The sequence below is a fragment of the Platalea leucorodia genome, assembly GCF_965183815.1.
Source record: "Platalea leucorodia genome assembly, chromosome: 6".
Classification (NCBI taxonomy): Eukaryota; Metazoa; Chordata; class Aves; order Pelecaniformes; family Threskiornithidae; genus Platalea; species Platalea leucorodia.
In genome coordinates this window covers 39,920,606-39,931,462 of record NC_138828.1, presented here as the reverse complement: position 1 = coordinate 39,931,462, position 10,857 = coordinate 39,920,606, and the positions used below count along the sequence as shown (strand labels likewise).

The 10,857-nt window shown below is 41.3% G+C and overlaps 1 protein-coding gene across 1 annotated transcript in view; it reads right to left on the bottom strand.

Moving 5' to 3' along the window:
• Positions 1-2,692: 2,692 nt before the first annotated feature.
• The window catches only part of GLRB (glycine receptor beta), a gene marked incomplete at both ends in the record, with an annotated part of 47,034 nt that continues 38,869 nt past the window's right edge, over positions 2,693-10,857 (bottom strand). The window contains one exon of the mRNA XM_082315254.1: positions 2,693-2,989. Within this exon, the coding sequence (XP_082171380.1) occupies positions 2,693-2,989 (297 nt within the window). The remainder of the gene's footprint in view (positions 2,990-10,857) is intronic.

Below are 10,857 nucleotides of genomic sequence, written 5' to 3'. Positions count from 1 at the left end.
AGTAAAAAAAAATACTCTATAGCTGATACTGTTTTATTTTAAATTTTGTTTCAAATTTGCTCTTAAACTTTGTTTCTGTCCTTAGTTTTTGTGCTGTAATGAACAAAAAGCCTTTATCTTAACAATACACATTCCTTTTGCTTCCTTTTGTGTGAGTTGGAAAACAATTAGAGTGTATTATTGATTACATGTTTTATGATAAAACACAAAAGCCATCAAGTAAGCAGGAAAGCAAGAAGGAACAAAGATTAATTTAACAATAAAATCTATAATTGAGATTATACAGATAGAATGTGGACATTAATTACAGATAAATCATTTAATAAGAGTTCTAACAAGAAAATTATCTTCCAAAATTCTCGTAATTTCCAACACAGGATAATTATTTTCTCGCCTTCCAGTACTGTAAGAAAAAATACAAGTATGAGAATAAATAATGTCTATAAATATAGTATTCTGGTTGTACGTAAAAAAATCACCCCTCCCTTCCTTCCTCTCTTTGAATTATCCTTATTGCTTCTCAGAGTCTCTGACAATTCTGTAAATACCTTCGACAGACGGAAATATTGAAACTGTGAACTGGATCTTAAAGATATAATTTTTTTTTCCTCTGGTTCAGCATGGTGCAGTAACATTTTGGATTGCCCTTCCATTTCCTCTGATCAGAAAGAAATCCAAACTGCAGCCGCCTGGTAAAGTGGCTCCCTGAAATCTCCTCGAGGAGGTGGCCAAGAAGCTGGCAGAAAGTGCATGACCGCATTCTGAAGAGCAGATCTCTTCAACCCAAACGCGAATCGTTGCCACCAGTGTGTTGATCACAAAGTGGCAGTGGTTAGAAAAAACCCTGGGCACGTGCAGATCTACCAGATGCCCAGTGAAGCCAGCATGGCATGCTTCACTCTCTTCATATTCCCACTTCTGACCTTCTGGTTGTGCCGGCTCGCCATACGTGGACAACGTTCACGTGGTGGGCAATACCCAAGTAATCCAACAGTCCGCTTGTGGCCTGCATTGGCTCAGCACATCCTGGATGAGCTAGAAACGTAGCGCAAGTGTGATTGTGTCCATTTCCTCACTATGGAAGGTTCCAGGTCTTTAATTCTGTCCCTTCCTCGCCTATGAGGAGCCAACAATCTGTATTTCCTTTTATGAACTGCCAAGTTAGTGAGGACCGCCTTATTTTAATATTTTAACTGACTGTGGTGCCCCAGTTTTACAAGAGGAGACATGTTTCCCTATGGCACGCTCGCAAGCGCTGAGGCACAGCCCCTGTGCGTTCCCGGGGAACACACGCTACTCAGATGCCTACGTACAGGCAGCTTTCTTTTGGCTGCGTTTCACCTCATGACTTGCCCTTAGGAAGGGGTGTACCCTGGCACCCACGGGAGACCGCAGGTCCTGCCCTACACACGTCACGTTTCTGTAGTCTCCATGTCACGGGGGTTCCTCTGGAAAATGGAGAGCCGTCTCCTATCAGAGCAGATGCATGCATAGGACCTTATTCTCCAAAAAGGAGCAGTCAAATCAATGAGTTGGTGAGGGAAGCCATTAATTAACACATAGGCACAAGGACTCACGATATATTTAAGAGTCTCAGCCCCTTCGACCTTTAGACACTTCTTCACTTCTACTGGTGGCTAGATGTTAGCTTTGGTCATCTGTGGTACAACAGGCAAACACAAAAAGTATAACCAGTGGTAAAAATGGGATTTCATCTTGACAACAACTGGTTTGTTTAAACTGAAAGCTTTCAAGGGGACAAACAAAGCCAATCGAGTAAGATGTATCCAATACAACAATAAAAAAACTGGGACTTATATACTGCAGGCTTGCCAGACACTACAGAAGATGAGCCAGAGGACAGAGTAATGTAAAAAACTATAATATAACCTGATACTGAACTGCATCTTGTGATGTTTTGCCAAAACTCCTGATACCTTTAGTCGAGAAAGTGTCCTGTTTGTTTTTGACATATTTTATCTTGTTTGTGCCTAAGGAAAAAGCAGTCAAAATTTGGCCCAATGTTTTATTGTCAGCATATTCTCACACACTGAAGTGTGCCTGCTTGATGGATACAATTGGTTTTTTTCCTAAATGAGCTGATTTTACAAAATTAGTAATTCTCTGATCTTTATTTTTCCACATAGACAAGATCAGCTTATTCAATGCTGCCTTCACTTACAAAGTCTAAATAATATGAATTACAACTTAGCTTTTTCTTCAACAATGCCATCTAAAATTATACAAGAACAAGATGTTTGGGTTTTTTGTTTCCTTCTGGAAGTCAGCAGAAAAGCTGTTAAATACTACATATACTAGAATACTTATTTTAATAATACTCAACGTGCACATCAGTTTCATTGTCAGAAACAGTTTAAATCTCTGTATGTTACTAATAACTGAAGAGCGTTATTCAGCTTTATAATGTAGTATGCATTGTCCTTCATATATATTCCTAAAGCAGGATGTATGCTGTACATTTATATACAACGTTGGTCAGAGCACAGACATTGCAGTGTCATGCTTTCATTCAAAATTCAGATGCCATATGTTCAGTACAATCGCATGGCATCAAAATGCAACATATTGCTTTGCAAATGCAAATAATTTCACACAGTGGCCTTCATGAATGGGAAGGGGTAATGAAATGGGATATATTTTACACATATGAAAAAAATAAATAAAAGATTTATCATAAATATATGGACCAGTATATGACGTTGAAGAACAAGAAGCAAAAAGGGAACAGTGCTCTTGCATAAAGATCGATTCTCTTTGCGGCTGATGGAATGACAGGCTTGGGAGGAGGAGGCTTCTTGTTGTTCTTGGCTTGAGATTTCCCAAGCCCATTGTTGACTTCAATGGGCTTCCCATAACAGTCATAATTCGATAATTCAAAATCCCTTGGCAAGCTTCCAACGATGCTGAAATCATTGGATCTCAGATCAGATTTCGAAGTACAAACTTTTTTGCATCTGGTCTCACCAACCTACGAAATAAAGAGTGAGGGGAATCATGATCTACTCACCATATTTCATTAACAAACTTAATGCAGCTGCTAGAGAACACCGCAAACAAACATATAGGAAATTACTTGTTGATAGGGATATATTACATCAGCCTAATTTGCTGAATGGTTGCGTTATGAAGTACTTAAGGATGATCAGACAATCATATAAACTAATCCAAACATTCATAATTGTGTAATTTTTCATGCACAAGGTGCCTCATGCTGTGCAACCTGCTATAGTTAGACTCCTTCCTTTTAAGATGATAGTAGGGGAGAGAATACTTCTGTAGAAAGTATTTTTGGAAATTGGTTCTGTGCTGATGAACCTGCAGGACAGATACTATTCAATACTTACATTCTTCTGAGGCCTGGAAGCTACAGTCAGAATTAACCCTAGAAGTCAGTGTTTGATGCAACAATTAAAGTCTTTTCTGGTTCTACATAGTAGCCAGCTCAAGATACTATCTCTCATCCTAGCCTGACCACCTTGCATGGCTAGGAGGCACTTTCTTTGTACCTGCAGTCCTTGGTGCCTCTCTAAAGACGGGCAACAAAGATGCGACTCCGTTCTCAGTGCTTCCCATCGGTACACTGGAGAACCGTGAAACTGGGAAATCTAAATCCAGCAACTGAATACCTGCCTTTCCTACAGCTCCGTCAGTGCTCTCAGGGATCAAGTACTGCTGTGCCACGGGGTAACCCCAGGTGAATGATTCTCTTTTACAGAGCAGACAATCGTACTGGCACGTACAATGAACATTTAAAAGAAAAAAGTATTTGGCGCCCTTCAAACTACAAGTGTTTTTGGGGAAAAAAAAAAAAGTTTCTACATTTGCTTCCTTGGATTTTATAAAGTTTGTATTTCAGGTACAACAAATCTCTAGGAGGACCACCCCCAAACTGTTCAGGGAGCTTGTGGAGACTACCTGCAAGGTACTGCACTTTGTGACTCGGGTAAGTCTTTCTGGAAGTTTCATTTCAATTGGACTATACAGTAAAGCAGAAAAAAAAAAAAAAAGAAAAAAAAAAAGAATACAGGTTATGAAAGTTAACTGCATTATTAATAAAGCCATTTGTTCACATATATAACCTGAGAGTTAGTTGGAAAAAATGCTGTTTCACAGGTCAGGTTATACACATGGGCAACTGGCATTAACATAAGTTTCACTAGGGCTTCCTGGAGCCACAGATATGCTAAAACTCGGTTCTTCCAAAAGCTGCCTATCCCTCCTTCCCAGTAGCCTATCTCTCCTCCACAAAGCCTTCAGGCATTTTACTCTCAGCTTTCTCCAGCTCTGACTTTTCTGCAGTCTTAGGCTGATGCTTCAGGATATTTGCATTATCATGTTTTGTAATTAAAATAATAACAGTGAAATACAGTACCAGACTTCTGGATGAATGAAAAACATTCTGGAGAACATTATTAGCTTCTCTATGACAACTGTCAAGGTATCTTGAATGAAAGGAACTGTGGCAGTCAGGAAGAGACCTAAACTTTGACTGGGGCTTTTACTCCCACAACTGACAAGGCTGATTCTGGTGCAAGGTGGAAGAGAAGCACGGCACTATTCCCGCAGCCAGAAGTGGCAAACCTCGCCAGGTTTGCCAGACTTATATTTCTCAGGAAAACAGGAAATTTTGAAACCAATGCACTAAAACTGAGGTGCAGGTTACATAACAAAACTAAGATTACAGGTTATAAAAAAAGAAAAACAAGATACGTGTTCCACGACGGTAAGGCAAAACTATATATACAAATTTCCTGCAACTGTTTCCCAGTCATCAAAGAGCCGACAGTCTGGGACAGTGTTCAGTATTGGAGTAGCAGGGGCAAACTGCCTAGTAAGGTGGTGATTGAGACATGTATGAACACGATTACATGACCCTGGGTGACACGGGGGCTGTCACTCAGTGATGTGAGAGGTTCCTTCCAATCAGATCATACCCAGCGAGATGGGTAATAAAGTAGAAAGCAGACCCTTGTGCAATGAAAGGGTAACTCACAGGACTGGGGTGCATGTTTACTGAAGAGCCACAGGAATATTACATTTTTTCCGTGGCCAAAACTAGCAAGATTTTGTAAGGACATTATAAGAAATAGAATCATATATGAAATTATAAGCCTCCTTTTGGATTTGCAAACTTGTAGTCCACGCCTCATACTACCACTGATATATTGTAAAACTCAGTGACACTAATTGCAGGCTAAGCGCTCCCATTTACAATACAGAATATTCCTGTTCCAACTGCAGTATCTAGGAGAGTGCTCCCCTAAAGGCTGACACAAGTCAGTTCTCATTCACTTGTGGGACAGAGAACTGAGGGAATGGCTTCTAGGTCACCCTTATAAGCAGAGGACTGTTCGCAGCATGTTCACACAGAGCTCTGCTTAGTTTAGTGTCAGCTGTAGGACTGACTTATCAGGGTGACACAGTTTCCCTTGTAAGAGCAACCTGGCCCAAATTTTTCTTTAGTAAGTACATGCTACTTTTGAAAAGAATGTCTTTCATTTCCCTGGCTTTACAAATCCAGTGTGTTTCTATTTTCTACATTCAGTCGCTGCCTAGACATATTTTTAAATTTCTTCTCATGCATCTCTTCAACTCTCCAATATTTCTGTTGTTTTAATCTAAATTCGCTTCAGTTGACCTACAGCTTTCCCTAAACAGAATGGCACAATATATATTAAAAGTAGTTTATCTGCTTTTTATTCTTCCTGTCTTGGTTTGTGCTAGAAATTCCTGACACTTACCAAAGGCTGCAGGAACCATTTCTGTGGAAAATGATACCACAGGACTTGATTTTAGAGTACTACACTGAAGACTTGTAAAGAAACTAAACCATGGATAAATGTTATATCCTTTTGACTTCATCCTGACACGGAACTTGGCCCTGGAAAATATTTGATATCATTTGCCTTACCCTGCCTCAGCATCGTGACCCGTGGGCCAGACCCAGCCCGCAGGAGGCTTCCACCAGATCTCTGGCTCCTCCCCTGCAGGGGATGGGAGGCAGCTGTTTGGGAAGGCGAGGCTGCTGGAATAGCGCAGGGCCTCCCCACGTCCCCAGTGGAGCCAGGCAGCTGCTCCTCGTCCCTCCAGCATGGAGGCACGGGGGGCTGCGGAGGGCACAGAAAGGTGCCACGGCTCTGGGGGCTTGGCCCAAAACACAGACCTAGTTCCCGTTTCTCCCGGGACTGGGCCACCTTGTCTAGGTTTGGTATGTTGAACAGGACACCTGCCTTTTGATGAACAGCTCAGAAATACCTAAAAATGACTCCTAGAAGCCAGAAGGCCCCTTTCTCACCTGTTACAAAATTCAGGCTGACGGGTGCCCACTGCCAAGCTCAGCACCTGCCGCTGCCTTGATGCCGTGGTGTCCAGAGCTGCGCCGTGTGTGCCGCTGCGGCAGGGCCATATCTGGCTCAGAAAGCCTTCGTTTGAGGAGTTAGGGGAATAATGGGATAAGAAAGCGGGGAAAGAGAAGAAGAAAGAAGTGCTGCCTGTGCACGCAGACTGGCAGGGAGGGGGAACTAGCTCCCCATTGCTGTCTCTGCTGCTTCTGGTGCTCCTCATCACTCTCCACATTCACTGCCCAAACTACTTATACCAGATTTTCCTTTAAAAACATCCAGAATGAAGAATTTTTTCCATGACCTTGTTCCTCACAAACATATGTACCTTATTTCTAACCTGAATTTATTTGGCTTCAATTTTCAGTCACGAGGCATGACTATAGTTAGTCTGATTAACTGCTGGTACTTACAGATGGTAACAAATCTAACCTTGATTTTGCATAATTCAGATGACGTAACCAGGCCGACATATGAAGCCAAGTCAAATGTTCTTCAGAGTTTCTTACCTCCACATCATTACCTCTGTCAACCTAATTGATAATCTTTTAAAAAATTATACTCAGTTTGATTAAATCAATAAACACACAGATCAGCTTTAATTTCACTGACCCATTTAAATTTATTAGCTAACATGGCGTTGAATTATGAATAATATTAATGATAATTAATACTTATGAATAATAATTATTAGTCAGCCCCCTGTTAGCTATGCAATATTTTCCACTGATTGATGTCAGGCTTATAATTATTCATGTTATGCCACTTAGCCTTTAAAAGTACTGGCACGATGTTAGCTTCTTGCTGTCTTTTGGAACCTTCCCAGTTTTAAAGGATTTATTAAAAAATCAACATTAATGTTCCACAGCACTCATGGACCAGCTCTTTAAAAAATCCTAGATGCAACTTAAACTGAAATCTCGATTGTAAAATGCCTAACTTTAATAGCTACTGTTTAACATCCTCATTAGCTACTGTCAATGAAAGCTGTTTCGTCTGATTGAATGTAACTGGCTTTTCCTCAAATACAGAGCAGAATATTTGTTCAACACTTTTGCCTTTTCTGCTGATTCTTGATACTTAAAGCACCTCTATCTAGTATTGGACCAAAACTCTTGTTACTAGTTTTTGTATTCTTGCTATACGTGCAGAGTAACTTCCTATTGCCCTCAATTATGCTAACCATGTATCCCTTTTGCTACCTACACCTATTATCTACACCGATTTTCTGGATTTCAACTTATATTAGTTGCTATCAATTTCTCCATTTGCTAGTGAGAAGAAAAGAGAAATGCCTGAAGCTGAGTTAGTTTTCAGTCTTTGTTGGGCTTTTAAAATTAGTATAGCTTCCCTTCTGGGCTGTAGCTGTTTTGAACATTGTTAGCTAGCTCACCAGCGTCGTTCACATTTTTTGTTAAAATTCTTCCACCCAGATGAGAAAAAATAATTTTCAAATTTGTGAAGTCTGTCCTTTCACAGCACCAAAAATACCAGGACTCGACTAAATTTGTTTCGTGCAAATAGAATAAAGATCTTTTTTCAATTGACTGTTCATCCTGTGATCAAGTCCTCTTTATCCATCAGGATGAAGCGTAATATAAAATGCCATCATTCTGGATTGAAGAATTTTTGAGAGCACGAGTGTATTGTCCATAATTTCTAGCAAAGCTTCAAATACACTACAGCACTGGCAGACTCTCACGCTCAGCATGCGTCCCTCAGGCTGAAGTGCCTCCCTACTGTAACGCAGCATTCTCTGCCCTACACAGCACCTCTTCTCTGCCATAAAATCATTTCTGCTGCTGCACCCAACCTCTTTTGGCATGCAAATCTGTCACTAGTGCTGCCAGTTGTGTACGAGTCTTCCATACAAGATGAAGGAGTAGTTCTAACAAACTCTGTCATTAATCTTTCTTCTACTTGTTTTGTGTTCTTCTCTTGCTCTTGCCATAATGATAGATGTAGATCATCAATAAAGCAATGATCGTTGAGCGTTAGTGTGTATTCAGACGGAGTATGTTTTCTGGTGCAGCTCAGCAGGAATTTGCTATCACATTCCAAATATTACATTCCTTGCAAATTCCCATTACCCTGCTAACAGCAAAGTACAGCACAAAAAATATTTATACATAAAATATCACAGAATCACAGCATAGCTGAGGTTGGCAGGGACCTCTGGAGATCATCTAGTCCAACCCCCTGCTCAAAGCAGATTGCTCGGGGCCTTTTTACCATCGTGTTCTGAATTAATTCCAAGGATGGATACGTGAGTCACTAGAGCAGAAAGTACCTACGCTGTACCTGAAATGCTGTCAGGAACTATTAAAATAGATTGCAGCCTGTGGTTTTGTGTACAAGATAAAATGTAAACCGGGTTTCTGGTAGTTCTACAAGAAAAATTTGAGTCTGGAGTGCCATTCAAGGGGAAAAGACAATATGGGAAGATCAGGTCACCACAGGCCACCACCAGTGGTCACGTGTATTACAAATCAGTAGAGATGAACATAACCCATACCAGGTTTCAGAGCCTAGGTGTGGCACTGACAAGATAGGGCAAACAATAGCACTACTTCTCTTTCTTTAAAAATAACTGGGTTTAGAGCTATTGCCACCACTTGCATAGCACTATTCATCATCCGCCAGAGCGATTCTTTCAGCAAATGTTCTCTCCAGTCATCAGCACATTATCTGTGGGGGACAGCTTCTATAAATGGGCTTGATGAAATTGTGACTTTTCAAATTGATGGGCGTTGTTATAGTTAACAGTGCAATCTCTCCCTGGAATCATGACACCAGTGAAAGCAAAAAGAAACTGATTCATCTTCCAAACATTTCCCTTGTTGCTTGTTTTTCTCACTGTATGATGTTACATTGCTAGGAAACACATGCAGACTCCTAGTGAGGATTCCCAATAAAAAGCCAGTGCCAGCAGTTACCACCAGGTTGCATAATTTTCTCCTCTGCTTAGAACAACATCTACCTGCAGCCGCTATGAGCTAAGGGAGCCAAACTGTTCTTTCTCATGGCTTCCTCCCTGTAAATGCATAGCCAGTGCCGCTCCTAGCAAACACAGCAGAAGTGCTTATGTTGAATTGTCTCCTTTTTCTACAGATTCATCTTGCCAGATGAACGACTTGACTTTAATCAGATAGTCATATCAATAAACCTGTGGGCTTAAAATGGCACTGACATTTCAAGGGTTTTTGTTGGAGGGGGCATGAGTCATAAAGCATGGTCTCCGGGGTTTGGCGTATGCTGGCAACATACAGCTTTTACATCAGCCAGTACCCGGGATTTGGTGGAGAGCAGTAGCTATGCATCCATGGAAGGCTTTCTCCATCTTTGGCTGATTCTCAGATTGTGAGCATTGTTTTCATCCTGCCATCTTCACTGGTGGTGTTGGTGACTATCAGTCGTGATCGCTGACTTTACTGACACAGTAGTGCTTTCCGCAGAAAACTTCCAGGTGGACCCTTACGGGTTCTGCTACGGGGGATCTCTTCTCCTCACCTTCAATTATGAATGGCATCAAGCTTTCGATTTTTAAGATACACGGAAAAGTTTATCCCTTTACCCAATTTCTTGTCACAAAAAAGGAACAGTAACCACTTGTAATTTTAAGTGTGATCACATGCTTTTGTTATGGCTTGTTTTTTACTAATATCAAACATGCCAAGTCTCCAGACCAGATGACATTTTTATCTTTCACAAATGGAGCAAGCAGATGAAAGCAAGTTGTTCCATGAGGGCTGGAACCAGGGATGCCTGATCACCCCACTTGCTTCCCTTCACTCCCTCTGATCCTCCCCATGCCTTCATGCTCTCTGTTTTTCCCCACTTGGAGTCTTCTGCTTCCAGGTCTTTCCTGTTGGCTTTACCTTTGAGCCCCATCTGGCCTATCCACTGCTTCAGCCCTAGCTATGGTGAGATTTCCAGCTACGCCCTCAGTCACTTTTGCCTTAGTATCACCTCCTATGTGGAAAGAGAACATCCTCGAACATTTCTATAGGATGCACACTCATGTCAGGGATGCACTTCCAAGTTGTCCTCCTGTTCTCCTAAAGCTATACATTGGTTCGCCTAAGTCTTTCCAGACATTTAGCACAGCATTCGCTCTCTCCTCACACACAATCCTACACAACCCTGATGAGAAACAGCTCCTGAAGTTCTGGGACAGCCTCTGGCCTCTTTTTGTTTCATATTTTTTATGCGTTTCAACACACAGTTTTTTTCCATTACTTATTTCTTTAATGTTTCCCTCCCTTGCATATTTGCCACATGACAAATGCATTCTCTACTTGATCATTACTAGGTCCATACGGGAGCGATCCAAATTTTGTGGGGCAGGCCTAGTTTTGGATTAGGAGCCAGAGCTACTGAAAGATTTAGACCTGTTCTGATTTAGGAGTTTAGTACAGGCTTCTCCAGGGCTGAGAACTTTCAAAGCACTCCTATGCGGTAGCTGGTTCAGAGAGGGAGTTTTCAGCCAGGCAGA